This window comes from Calonectris borealis, chromosome 27 (genome assembly GCF_964195595.1).
Source record: "Calonectris borealis chromosome 27, bCalBor7.hap1.2, whole genome shotgun sequence".
In the NCBI taxonomy this organism is placed as follows: Eukaryota; Metazoa; Chordata; class Aves; order Procellariiformes; family Procellariidae; genus Calonectris; species Calonectris borealis.
In genome coordinates, this window is record NC_134338.1 from 1,677,630 (window position 1) to 1,692,097 (window position 14,468).

Sequence of the window (14,468 nt, forward strand, 5' to 3'; positions counted from 1 at the left end):
TCCTTTCATGGGAAATTTTGCCAACATAGGATGTTATAAAAAGTTTTAAGGCTAGACCTGACAGCCCGCGTGTAGTGAGAACTTCAGGGTCTTCTGGGTGCGTTGCAGTCTTTCACTCGCTCGTGCAGGCAGTCTCTGCATACAAAGCCCCCGCAGGCATTGCGACCGCGACCCAGTTCGTTCTCTCTGAGCACTTTTTTTTTTAAATATCGCGCCTGAGGGCAAACCAGCCAACTACCTGTGCGATTGCTTTATTATTGCAGTGTGGAACAGATGTATAGAGATTGCTGCTTTTAGCACAGTTTATTTGTTGTGTGGCAGGACCGTTTGGTGTGGGGCTGACAGGCTATGACATTCTATTAAAAGCTAGCCTGCCCGGTCTCCTGCTGCTGCGGGGACGGCGCGGTGCCGGGGCCGGCCGCCGGTCCGTAGCTTCGCCCAGCCAGCAGTCGGCCGCCGCCGGCCTCGCCGCCCCCCGCCCCGTGGGCGATTGTTTGGAGCCGGGAGCTGAGGCGAGCGCATAGCGGCCGCAGGATTGCCCGCAGCCCTCCAATAGGGTGAGGCTATGCAAATATGACCCCTTATTTGGGAACAGGCTCCTCCCCCTTCCCGCTGTGTTTGCTCCCATTGCTGTAACCCATTCATGGTGACCAGTTTGGGAAGGATCGTCTCTTCCCAGGCGTAGTGTGTAATCAGACTCTCTTTAGCTCCATTTCTTCCTTTCTTTTACAATTTATCCAGCTTTTTTTTTTTTTTTCCTGGATTAGGCAGCAATCAATCCTTCTCCCTGTGTCTGTTGAGAAACAGGTGATCCTTGTTAACAGCGATCAGTTTCTGGATGCAGTTTCCTCTCCTGCGTTTGAAGGATGATGATACCAGGCAAGACTGAATCAGCATAACTTTTACTTTGCAAGAGGAAAAACTTTTTTCCCTATTTGAAGGCATTAAAAACACGTAACATTTAAAAGCAGAAGAAGTTGGTTTTAAAGCTGAACTTCTCCACTTTCCTGGGATTTGTGTGTGTCAATTTCAAAGGCTGCGTCTTTTTTTTTTTTTCTTTTTTTTTCTCCTCCCTTATCCCCCAAAAGGAAACTGTTGCTAGTTGGAATAGACTTTTTAAATGTTTGGGATTCAAGATACTTTAGGAAGAGGACCAATTCTGAAAGATAAATCTCTAGGTTCTGAAATGGATTCCGTCAGGTCCTGGGTCAGAAACGTTGGGGTTGTGGATGCAAACGTAGCAGCACAAAGGTAACCGTGACTATTTCTCCTCCACTCTTCCCCCGCTTTTTTTTTTTTTTTTAAGGAAGCCTTTTCTTTACTCCCTGTTGTTGTTTGCATTGGATATTAAATTTATTTTCTCCCCTGCTGTCCCCCTCCCTGCTCCCGGTCTCCTCTAGTCAGTGAAAATTCAAGGTAGTACAGCTAGAGCTAGGGAGAAGCACTCCAAAATCGGAGAGCATCGAGTCCTAAAATCCAGCGCGGGGATCAGATGACAGAGGGATCGGATCATTCTTTCTTTTTCTGCACAAGGGAGGTGTGTGTGTGGGGTGGATTGGTTGTACCTAGCGAGACAGACTTCCCGCTTTCTGGGCCAGACAGCCGAATAGGAGTCGACCAAGTTAGAATTCACTTAAATGTAGATCTTCCCCCCCCCCCCCCCCCCCCCCCGCCGGCCCATCTTGTTTTACTTAATTCAAGTGGCCTGTAGCTACTGTAGGTATTGGCGAAATCTTAACCCGTGGATTCAAGGCTGCTAGCTGACTAGAACAGGCAAGCAGCGAGCAAAGCATGGTTTCGAGTAAGAAGGGGAGTTTGCAGAGAGGGAGGGAAGACGTGCCGACAGTTTGGCAACGCCGCGGCAGCAGCGCGGAGCCCTGCGGGCGCACGCACTGCGCGGAGCCGGGAGCCTGCGGGCTTCCTGCGCAGCCCGCCTTCAAACCTCACGCTTGCCTGCGTGTAGCACCTGCCTGCGTGTACGAAAGATCTCTGCTGATCTGAAATGCTAGTAAACACACCGAACTGGGGGCCTGTCTGTTTGTTTTTTACTTGTTTGGGCGGGTTAGCTTCCCCCCTTTTATTTTGTTTTCCCAGCCAAGTCGGCACAGGACCATTACTCCAGTCTCTTCCCATTAGGGGTAAGACGATGAAAAACCCTTTTAGGTAATTTTTTTTCTCTCCTCTCTCTCTGGATACCTTTTTTTTTTTTAAAAAAAAAAAAAAAGTAGCATTGGGGAAGGGGAAGTCTAAATTGGTCCCGGCAATAAGTTGGATTTTATGTAATATAGAGACAAGGTGAAGAGCGTGTAACAGCAGATGGGACTTCAAATGAAACAGGGACGTTATAGAAATAAGTACATCCATGCCCCCACCCACGGCCTGATCCGTGAGCAAGGTTTTCCAAGCACTATGGGAGGAGTTATCAGAGTTTTATGAATGTCGATAGACGGTTTAACAAATACCGTGTGGGGGGGGAAAGAGGTTTATTCCTGGGGAAACCGAAAGTAAAAGGAAACGGCTCCTAAGAAGCCTCTAATTCGCGGGAGCATTGGAGATGCAGTCGCGTTGTTCTAGGTGGTGGTATCGCCAGGTTTTTTTTCAGAGATCCGTAACAAACCAAGAAATCCGAGTTCTTACATGCAGAATGAGAGGAAGCCCCAAACTAGGTGCAGTTGTGGCGGATGCGGTGAGTTCACACTGTATCTATTTGGCAATGGAAAACACAGAGAAACATCTTAGTTCTCCGAAAGAGTCAAATACTTAGACCGATGCAGTGGAGCTGTTTTGGGGAGTGAAAACCGAAGCTGTTCTGACTCCTAACTTGTCTGGCGGATAGACTTAATCTGTCTGTTAAGTAACATGGAAGTGCTTATGTGCACCTATTTTCTCTGCAGTAGGTAGAAATTGGCATCAGGGAGAGGAGCTACAACTAATTTCACTAAGAAATGTAGCTGCAGTTTTTGTGGATACACAAAAGCGTTTGAATCGTTCCAAGCCGGGAAATGTGTGGGAAACGTCACTGCATTTTCTGCAGTCAGAGACAAGATTTGGGCAAGGGCTAATTAACCTGAGTCTAAATTCTTTCAGTTTAAATCAGATACTGAAGATGCAGGCATCGGTTCAAATAGGTCAGTGACTAAAGACTACGTTGACAAACTTTGCTGCTGAGGACAGTGGATGCTCTGCTTGAAACTAGTTGTCTTTTACCTAAAATGTAGGTGCCCTCAAGCTGACAGTCTGCTTGTAGGAAATGTCTTAAGGTCGCTTGTCTTCTCCTGCAGGAAAAGTGGACGGTGCTGGGATGTACAGATAGCACTTCCAGACTCTCTGATATGTTACATCTACTTCCCACCCTGCGTGTTGCATTCCAGAAATGAGTGTGACAGGCAAGAAGAAAATAGGTAGAGGAGGAAGTAAAACGCTTACTGCATTTAGCTGTAACCGGTCTCTTAACATTCGGGGTCTGTAGATTATTCTTGTCCTCAGAGCATAACTATAAAGGTACCGGGGCCAAGCTGAAACGAGTGTTACAATGACAGCTTCAAACTTAGGCATCGCCCCTTGCCCCCGCCCCGGCTCCGTGTTCGGCCGCAGCCGCCCCCAGCCCGCCCTGCCCTCCCGCGCCGAGAGCGGAGCCGCTGCGGTGCCCGCGGCCACGGGAAAGCGCCAGGGTCGGAATCGGTGATGACAAGTGACTGTTCGTAACCTAGTGTGGTACTCGCACAAGGTGGACGATTCCCGGCTTTTCCCTGAATGTGTTCTGCCTTTTCTATTGTTGTTTTGCTGTTACTACTGCACAATCTGGTAATGTCTTTGTTTCTCCCCCCACACCCTATCCCGTATGTTTCCTCCACAGCGGAGTAGCTTTGTCCAGAGCTCACTTTGAAAAGCAGCCACCCTCCAACTTGAGGAAATCCAATTTCTTTCACTTTGTTCTGGCTCTCTACGACAGACAGGGGCAGCCCGTGGAAATAGAGAGGACAGCTTTTGTGGACTTTGTAGAAAATGATAAAGTAAGGCTTGTTATCTTTCTTCTCCCTCTTTTCCTCTCCAGATTTGATCTTTTCTTCTCCCTCGTTGAGCTGCTAACTTTTAATACCTGTTGTCCCTAACAAAATACCACCAGCTCTTGGTCAGGAGTTCAGGTGCTTTGGCAGAGCTGTTGCCCTCTCTGTGCTGCTGTAGTTAAAAGGCTTGCAAGCCTCTGCTGTATCGGGAATACAATGGGAATTTCATACACCCACTAAAAAGAGAGTAAAAAATTTCATGGGGGAGAAATGTGCTTTTTTTTTTTTTTTCTTGGTACCTACCAGATCTGCCAAGTTTTATTAGTACACTAACAGAAGTGGAATCTGACCTGTAATATGTCATATTATCTGTTGAGCTTGATTATATGTATTTCTTAAGACTTCAAAGTCAATGGCAGGACTTGAAAAGCATTTGCTTTTGGATTTGAAATCCATGTGTCGGCCACTTTACATTGTTTTTACAATTATTTTCTTAGTCATGGACAAGATTTTTTTTAATTATGAAGAATGCTCATAAATAATTATCTTCTAGGAAATTACAGTAAAAAAACATGCAAGAAACATCCCTGTAACACAACCTTCAGGAAATAAATATCAATGATGATTTAAAATAACACCAAAGTAATGAACACATTAAAACCAAAACCCACTGAGCTTTCCCACTATCAATCTGCATGATATTAATGGACTTGAAATGTACAAATTCGTCTCAGTGTATTGCCTTGAAAAAGTTGAGAGCATAATAGCAAATAAGAGAGGAAAAGAAGTTCTTGAACTCCTACAGGAAAAGATATCAGCAGTATTTTGTAGTTTGTCCTGGGTCATTCGGAAGGTTAATATATCCCAATCAGTGGATTCACCTCTCAGAATTTTAATGAACTTTGTTGTCACTTCCATCATGATTATCAGCTTTTGCATTTTAAATGTGCCAAGTGTAAGTTCTGGAATAATTTTTTTTTTAATTCTCTCTTTCAGGAGCAAGGCAATGAAAAGACGAACAACGGCACACATTACAAACTCCAACTCCTTTATAGCAATGGTGAGTCCCCTTTCCAGTCACCTTCTGTAGGTTGTACAGTAAGGCAAGGTTTGTAGGTGCTGTCACTGTGATTTCTAAAATACACAGAAATTCCCGTCATGATGCCCCTTCAGTGTAGGGATGGGCTCTGAAGCTCACCTGGTGTGGATGGGCTTGGGATGCACACTGGGGGAAACCAAACTAAATGGTCTTTCTGAGGATGTTTAATAAGGCACTGGATGAAACTAAATGGTTTTGTTCTGATGTTTAGGGAAAGGTGCATGTAACAGCATTATTTATTTTTCTTCTATCTCGCTCTAGGTGTCAGAACGGAACAGGATCTGTATGTTAGACTCATCGATTCAGTCACTAAGCAGGTGAACATAGCTAATATGTGCCTGTCCCGCCTGATCCTTCCTTTTTTCTTAACATTGCCCTGCATGTTTTTTCTTCTCTGGTTCATTTTTCTCTCTTGTTCATCTGTATTGCAGACCTTATTTTTGAGGGCTATTGAAAAGTGATGCTCTTAAGTCTATTTTTTTTTCCTCTATGGATTGTAGGTTTTTATCCACTTTTTATCAATATTTATGTATAAGCTGCTTTCCCTGCTCATAAAGGCTTTGGGGGAAGGTATTTATATTCAAGTGATGGTGAGCAATGGTAAAAAGCCTTCACCTCAAATTTGAATATTATGACAAATAAGTAACCCCCTGACGCTACTGGCTTACCCCTTTTCTTAATTTTTGTAGCCCATAACTTACGAAGGACAGAACAAGAATCCCGAAATGTGCAGAGTTTTGCTTACCCATGAAGTCATGTGCAGGTAAGATGACTTTATTGACCACATACCATTTGTGAAGTTTGTTTCCATAGATGCCAAAATGTCCTTTCCGATGAAGTTGTAGGTCGGAAGAGTTTGATTTTTTTGTTTGTTTCTTTTTTTTGTTTTGTTGTTGAGTCCGAGAAATTCTTTGTGTAGGAAGACTTTCTTTTTACATGTGGATAATATTTGATTTGGGCTCAAAACAGATATTTGGGATTTTTTTTGTTTTGGTTTGGTTTTTTACTGCAAGAGATTGAGCAGCCCCAGGTCCATAGTCTGAGCTGTACTTTTTTGTTTAAACTAGGCCTTTGTATGTGTTGTTTAAACTGAGACTTTTCATATGCTTATTTCTTACAAAAATCCTGTTCACCTTTTGAGAATGAGCAGTTTAGCTTATAGATTTTTACCTGGAAACTAAAAGCCATTCTTCATGTTATTTTCTCTGGTGAAATATTTTAATTTTCTTAATTAAATTATCATCATTAATGTTCTTTAATTTTGCTTAGTTCTGCCCCAACCAAAAAAGAAACCCCTCAAACCGAAACACAAATTCTTCTTTTCTATACCATGTAAAGCAATATTTAGGGGACTTCCACCTTTTAATTAAAAAAGACACTATTTTTAGCATGTAAAATTATAAAGTAGAGGGTAAAAAGAGTTGAGGATGTTTTTAATAACATTTGTATAAGTCTGAAGTTATATGTACGTTATGTATGTACATCATGCCTCCATGGTAACATTACTTTTCCTGGTCTCGTGTAATTAATTTTTTTTCAATACATATAACAATGCAGATAGTCAATGTTCTTATATTAAAATGTGTTAAATTGTGCACAGAATGTTCTTTCATAAAATAAAGGCAAAACCAGTCTTGACCTTTATTAAACACAGTTTGTGATTTATTGTATTAGTGGGAGAGGGTTAAGCTGTTGGACTGAAGATTGCTGCTTTTAATGTTGCAGTTTGCTACTTGATTATTTTTTTTTTTTTAAAGTAGGTTTTTAAGTTAATATAGTAGCAAGAGCAGCTTATTTGGACAGAGTTCTTGTCAGTCTTATTTCGGTTCTTAACAATTATGTCAACTATTCCATTACTTTTTAAATGTAATAAGAACCAACTAAATGTATAGTGTTTATCTGTTGTGCTTTGCTCTCATTAATTAAGAAAATGAGCATTGTACTTTTGACCAACATTCACATATATATGCACAAACACAGCATATATCATGTATGAGAGATGTATACGGTGCGCTTTACGAGGACCTGTAGACGTAGTAGCAAAGATCAAAGGTATATATGTTACTTTCTGGCACATCTAGAACTTGCGTACATATTTAAATATACATATGCTATCCATATTGTTGAAAGTCTTCACTGTACCTAGGTGAACATGAGAGAAAAAAAATCTTTGAATTGCTAGGCAGTTGGGTCCTGGTTTGTGATAACAAAATAACAGTTAGCATACTCCACTCTTCCTGTATAGAGTGCAGTTCTATTTTAGAAGTTAAAATATTTCAGCAAAGACTAGCACCTTCCCATCCAAATGTGCTTCTTTAAAATAAAATTAAATTGGCTTTTTCCCCTGCTTCCTCTCCATGCCTTTATAGTATCAAATGCTCTGTTCAGCTGTTATATACCTGGCCTCCACTGATGCCTATAAACATACTCCGTGCTTGATTTAAGGTAGTGTTCTACAAATGTAAACCATTATTCCGATTATACCGAACTCTCCTGCTTGATAGATTAGCGAAGGAAGAATTACAACTCGGGGACATCCTTTCCATGTAAAACACAGATTAGTGAATGAAATCAAAAGCGTTCTGTAACCTAATCAAGATATTTGATTTTAAATGTCGTGTTTTTCTAAAGTATCTCTGAACAGGATGCTGCGTCTTCTGAAGAGGCATTACACATATCACTTTGAATAATGCCAAGGGAATGGATCCAACTCTAGTTAAACTTGACATTTTATTTTATTTCTTTTAAGTGCAATAATCAAATCTTCCTCATTGTGTGCTGCTTAAGTGGCAGCATCAATTTTTAAAGCCCCTAGTTTAGTTTGCATTAGTAACAGTATATAAAAATTTAATGCACTGTACCCACTCTGCTGTCCAAATTGATGCCTACTGTTTTTAAAAAGAAGGGTCTGCCTGTCTTTCTGCTCCTCTTCTTCCAATCCTCGCTAGTTGAAGGTAGGCTTTTTTTTGGTATTTTTTTTGTATGTAATCACACACGCAGATATTCTTGCTGTATAGAGACAAGTGCATCTGAAACTCCGCATCTTCCACTCAGACAGTGACAGATGCATGCTTAGCAGGAAAGTTGTCTAAATATTGATACGGCTACAACAATCTGTCATACCAATTGAAAGTTAAACTCTCAACTCTCAATAATTAGTGCTTTCAGTGAGAGGCTCTATTTATTTATTTGCAGATCTGAAATTTTTTCTTTTGGGTTATTACGGCCTAATGGGAACTGTTCCTATTAGGTGGGTCTGTCTTAAATACACAGTCTTTCCCCCCAATGGTTGAAAATCAAGGTAAACAGTCTCCTCTCCTGGAATAACTTTTTTCTCTTCTTCTTTTTCTTCCAATTATCGACTAAGAGGAAACTAGTTGTTATGCTGCTGCCAGCAACCCCCTATGCCCTCAATGCTCAGAGGGTTAAAAGGTGGTATAATTTGAACAGAAGTAGTCTCAGGGCCTACAGCTGGCTAATAACAGAGTTGTATTGAGTGCAAGCAAGCCCCACAGCTGTGACTTTCGCCACAAGGCTCAGACTAGACAGGAGCTCTAATCAGCTGGGCCAGGCGGCCACTGGGGCCTGTGTCTTTATCGGCCAGATGGTGTGAATTTAGACACTTTTGTTATGCAATTGCAGGGAGGAGTTGGGGAGAAGAAAACAAAACAAAGGCCACCATGCTGTGAGCTTATTTGAGTTTGAAATTAGAGACAGATTTTTTTTTTTTTTTTTTTTGGTGGGGGGGTGAGGGAAGGGAAGTTGAGGGGTGAATTTTAAAACCATTTTAGTCAAGTGTGAGGAGGGAAAGGGTGCAAGTTTGCCTTTGACATCAGCAAACTACTCGGTTTGTAGATCTGATGTGGTCTGTGGTAGCTTTTTGATTTCTGTGTTTGTTTTTATTTTTTTTTCAGGACTGTTCATAATGTAAACCATTATTTTTCCCACATAGATCTAGTTAGAGGGGGAAGTATTATAAGAAAAGTTGGAGAAAATAGAAGTCTTAGGCCTTGATATTCTTGTTTTAAGCAAATGAGCATCTCTAAAGGTATGTTCCTAGCACAGTGTTGTAGCAGAAGTGTAAATATTGGTGAAGTCATACCAATAATTTGCTGTAAGAGAATATTGTAGGCTTGATCCTGGACCACCAGAGTTTGGGATTTTTGCCACTGACTTCAATTGGAACAAGTCAATTCTGTTACAGACAGCACTTGTAAAACAAACCCAGTGGAAATGTTAGTGCTTGGATACTGTGATGAAATACTTGGAAACAGGGATTTAAAGATTTGAGAGGTACTTTAGCTAAAATGCTGGGCTGAAACATCCTCGGTCTTTAAAAGCACTCTGATTTACGTGTGAACTAGTCATTCACTGGAAGTGAGTAACTCTTTTCCCTAATCAAGACATTTTTTCATATATGTTTGGGCTCAAAAAATATTACAGTCAAAGGGAAGAAAAATCTAGCACTCTAACAAAAATCTGTTACCCAAGTGTGATCAGAATGTAGATATTTGTAAAATATTTGGAGAACTTTAGCTGTAAGCCACAGTATTAGAAGGAAAATTTTTAAGTATTACAAAGGTAAAGTTCCTGACTGTGATAATTGTGCAAACTAAAATAAAACAAGATGTGCTTATTTCAGAACCCAGACATGTTGTACTCCAATCTCGCATAATTCATTCCAAAACACTTACTATGCCAAGAAATGGCAACCTCTCTGGGAAGAGTATATGAGCTGATGAGATGTGGTGGAGGTACTGCTAGCGTATTCTGCTTGAACGTTACTGTGTTGTAGTGCAATCAGAAATATCTTTTATGACCACTGCATAAGTTGCACAACTAAAGGATATGTCTGTTAGTATTATTGCAAAGAGAGACAATGACTGCTGTTTCAGCTAGCTGTAAAAAAAAAAAACCAAACCCAACAACAAAACACTACAAAACTATTTTAAAAATTGAGTTCCTTGTGTTGTTTTATTATAGCGGCATGTAAACCAGCAAGGCATTTATTCACAGTGTTATTTCCAATGCATTGTTATATTGGACATGCCAGAAGTACATGCCAAATTTATATTTTTCTGAGTGAGGGTTTTCTGCTTTTTTGTGTTTTTTTTGTTTGTTTGTTTGTTTTTTTCTTTAGAAAATATCTTGCACCTTGGCTTTTAGTACAAAAATATGCAATTCTTCATAAACAATCATTAGGCAGTGAAATGCATAAAAGATGCACTTAAAACAAAGTTGGGAGAAGGAGGGAGTGGGGAGATTCTTAGCTAGTGTGAATTACCATAGCTTCACTGAAGTCGATGGAGCTATGACAATTTACAGCAGCTAGAGGGTCTGCCCCAGGGATTTTTAAATATTTAGCGTATCCTTTTATTTTAAAAGGACTAGCATCGATGAATAAGTGCAGGTTTGAGGCAAAGGGAATGTAGAAATGTTGAAACAGTTAGAGCTGCTATTCAAATAGATCTGCTAGTTGTATCTTATCTTGCTGGGCAATTTCAACTTGCAAACGGGAAGTTCCTGGCACACTCTGTAACTTAAGGAGAAAATGCATGCATTTGAAATTGTTCATGTCTGAAAGAGGTTTTTTGTCTAAATGCTTATTTTAGGTATTTATAATTGAATACTAGGCATTTCAAGGAAAAAAGCTATTCTTTCATATTTTGTACTGCTGTCAGTGAATTCAAGCGTTTTATTTAATTTTTTTAAATTCCTGTGCTTGGAATTGCTCCCCAGTTGGAAAACCATGGGATTCAGACTGACTTAAGAATTTTGCAAATGTATTCAGCACCTATTATATCACTGTACAAAAAACTAAACAATTTCTTGATTCTGTATGTGTAAATTTGAACAACCTCAGCAGAATGTGAAAAACGTAATTTGAAAAGGCATTTGTGTAACTTAAGGCAGAATCTGATCTGGTGACTTCTGAGGCATGTGGGACTTCTGATATAGTCTACTTAAAGTTTTGGATGCTTCCATCCTCGCCCTCCCATGTTAGCTTTGGTTGGAACAAACTATCTGAGCATCAAGACAGCTTAAATCTTCTAACAGACTTCCATGTTGCTACAAATTTTTAAAATGGAGAATTTCAGAGCAAGGACCGTTTTTAAGTCTGTTAAACTTTTGATACTCAGCTGGTGTATATGCAAGGAGCATCACCCATGTCAACGAGTATATCAGTGAAAATCAAATAACGACCTGTTTGTTTGTTTATTATTATTATTATTAAAAATGGGAAAAGGAAATGCAGTAGTTCTGTTCTTTCCTGAAGAAAGTTTAATTCACTGGGAGTGAATTAATAATTCCTGAATGTAGGTTGCATTCTTCTGTACCATCTCTTGATATATCTGTGTATATATGTACACATCCATGCGTGCGCACTCACACACACACAGTCGTCTTTGTGTACGTGTGCATGCACACATGCATAGATGTGGACATAACATGGATATTCCGCAATACGAACCTTACTGCAAGCTCCTGAGGGTGACAGCATTATCTTGCATTTTCTTACCAAGTCAGATAAATATATTTATTTTATGTTGTGAGCTCGTCGGAGTGAGTTCTAATTTCTATACAATCATGTTGGTGGCGACATGGTATAAAATGTGTATAAATACATGCTTAATCTTGAGGGCTTACCGTCACTGAAACAATTGCAAAAGGATTTACAGACGACATGCCAACCTGAAAAAATATCTCTACAGATCCTTAGTAAGATCTAAGTATGTTCAGTTTCTGTTTTTTCATTGGTGCCACTATAGTGTTGAAGTTTTCTGTGGGCGTATGAAACTTAGGGGTTACTAGGTATTTAATAATCAACAAATCGGTTAATAGAATATAACAAATCAGTAGGTTGCTTATAGTCAATTCTAACACCTTCTTTTGATGGACTTTTAACCATACATAACACATAATACTCATGCCTGTAATGTCATTATGACATCTGTTAATCATTTATTAAGCCTTTTATAAATAGCACCTTAGTCTAAAGTGTGACCATATTGCTGTTCATTTTTGGCTGGGAATTTCAAAAAAGACTACAGGGAGCCAAGTGCCAAACTCCAGCTGGAATCAACCAGGATTTGGGCACCCAGTTCCCTTAGTTCTTCTCCCTTCCGGAAAGCCTAGCCAGAATTTTCTCTGTCACTCTTCTAGGCGTATATTGAGTCCTGAAGGTTTGCAGACAAGATTTTTACCTGGTTGCTTTGCTATCAACTGTCCCAGTAATTTTTAAATTTTGGTTTTCTTTCTCTCTCTAGTCGGTGCTGTGAGAAGAAAAGTTGCGGCAACAGAAATGAGACTCCGTCTGACCCAGTGATCATTGACAGGTAGGAAGCGAATCCTCATTTTCCCACAAAAGCAATGCCAAATTGTTGTATGTGCTTTGAGGTGGCTGAGGGTCTTTCCTGATGGTTATCTGTCAGTGTCTGCCATTTGGGGATGTCTGTGCTTCGTGATTCTTTAGAAAAATGCCAGCCTAAGAGTTGCTTAGCTTTAGTCCATCTAGGCTTACCTTGACAAAATTGTTGATTTTTATTTTTTAAATTAAGTTCTCTGTGTATCATTTTCATTGTGACCAAATATTCCATATATGTATCTGGAATATTTTCTATTCACCAGGGATGTGATCCGACTGGGTTGCTGTGACAGATAAAACTTTGAGCAACCTGGCAGCTTCAATAATATTCTTTAACAAAATAACAATATTTTTGTAGAAATGTGGGGAGGAAGGAAGGGATAAAGGCAGAAGTGAAACATGTTAGGCAGGATTAAAACTGATGTTTTGGGGATTGTGAGCAATTTTATGTAGAACAGCAGCTTCATATATTACTGAGTTCCAGATCCAGGTCTAGGTTCTGCTTGCCATTTTCTAGGTAAATGACATAAATGGGGAGAGTAGCAGTTTGTTAAATCATGAACTGGCATATTAAAAATTGTGGGTATTTGTGGAAGCTTAGAAAACTAGCCTGTGGAACTCACTGACTCGAAGTGTTGTTTGAGATCTGGAGTTCAGCAAGATTCAAAAAGGAAAAATAAGACGACAACTGTTTCAAAAAGAAGTACACAACCAAGATCTTCATGAGGAGAACAGTAAATAAGGAAAAGTCAGGAAGAGACATTTCCCCCCCCAGATTATTTTATAGTAACTGTTTCAAGAGTTTCTTTTCCCTGAAGCAGCTCGTACAAGGGGCCAGTGGAGAACTGATGCTGAAGTGGATTGATTGTGGATTCAGTTTTTATGTCTGTATGTGTCTGGCATGTTCTATCTACATTTTAATAAGCATTATTTGTTGTAGTATTTCTTGTGAATTTTGTTTTGGTATTCAGAATGGTCAAGCTGGTTCAAATAAAAGATCTACAATTATTTCCTTCATTTTTTTATCACAGAGTCAATCTAAATAATTTTGGAACTTTGATGATGTGATGGGGTTCTTCCACTCCCTTTACCCCATGGTTTTCCCTTTTAATTTTGTACTTGCAAGTTGTGGTTGGGGCCGAAGTTGGAAATTCCAGCAAACTGGGCTGTTTGTGTGGGTGTGAGGGGCAGTTTCCTGACTCGAAGCAGAAGTCTTAGATATGCCATCTTGACCTTTTCTATGAAATTTCTAGCTTATTTTTGGCTGTGTTGATGTTTGGTATGAATCTGCATTTGGGAACTTTCCAATCTGAAGTCTGAATTTTCTGAAACTTGTCTGACTGCTGGAAAAGCAGCATGATGTAAGGCAGTGTATTAGCCTATGAGTTAAGACCATGAAGGGGGTAGTTCCTACCACTAACTGTATTTGTCATCTTGAGCAAGCTGTCCATTCTCATGCAAAATGAAGATTCTGAGCTTTCTGTGTGGGTTTGAGATCTGTTGATGTAAAATGCGATGGAAGTGAAACTATTAGAAAGAACGAAGTTATTCTTTTTAACAACTGTGTGTAAAAAGTGCACCACAAGTCGTCTGTGTGGTCAACGAGTCCTAAGCTTTCCTAACTTGCTCTAAGCCTAGAACTTTTATTCGTAACTCCCCTGCTAACAGCAATAGGCATTCTGCCTATAGGCATTCTGTTCGCATGGAAGTATCCTCTAGGTTCAGTCTGGCAGTTTCTTGTTCAGTGTCATTTCTTCCCTTTCACCTCTGTGTATGCGTGTCTCAAAATTGCAAGTGAAATCTGGAGTTCAGTAGGGGTCATAATAAGGTAGATGAGAGAAATAAGGGGTACAGCCTGATAAGGCTGTTTTCACTTGGTTTTAAAGGCAGTCACTAAATCAGATTTAGGCCACAGAGGAAAGAAATGGTTACAAATCTGCGCTGCTGTCTGGAGGTGGCATGGTTTAGTGAACAGTGTGGTGAATAGAAGCTAAAC

At 40.0% G+C, this 14,468-nt stretch overlaps 1 protein-coding gene across 5 annotated transcripts in view; it reads left to right on the forward strand.

The window, feature by feature from the left end:
• The first annotated feature begins 367 nt into the window (after positions 1 to 367).
• EBF2 (EBF transcription factor 2) overlaps positions 368 to 14,468 on the forward strand; it is a 143,912-nt gene continuing 129,811 nt past the window's right edge. For 4 of the 5 annotated variants that reach the window (XM_075174660.1, XM_075174661.1, XM_075174663.1 and 1 more), the window contains exons 1-6: positions 368 to 1,251; positions 3,857 to 4,013; positions 5,004 to 5,067; positions 5,368 to 5,423; positions 5,796 to 5,869; positions 12,375 to 12,443. In XM_075174660.1, the coding sequence (XP_075030761.1) occupies positions 1,121 to 1,251; positions 3,857 to 4,013; positions 5,004 to 5,067; positions 5,368 to 5,423; positions 5,796 to 5,869; positions 12,375 to 12,443 (551 nt within the window). In that variant the 5' untranslated portion in view covers positions 368 to 1,120. The remainder of the gene's footprint in view (positions 1,252 to 3,856; positions 4,014 to 5,003; positions 5,068 to 5,367; positions 5,424 to 5,795; positions 5,870 to 12,374; positions 12,444 to 14,468) is intronic. The other variant, XM_075174662.1, reaches the window with a different exon arrangement.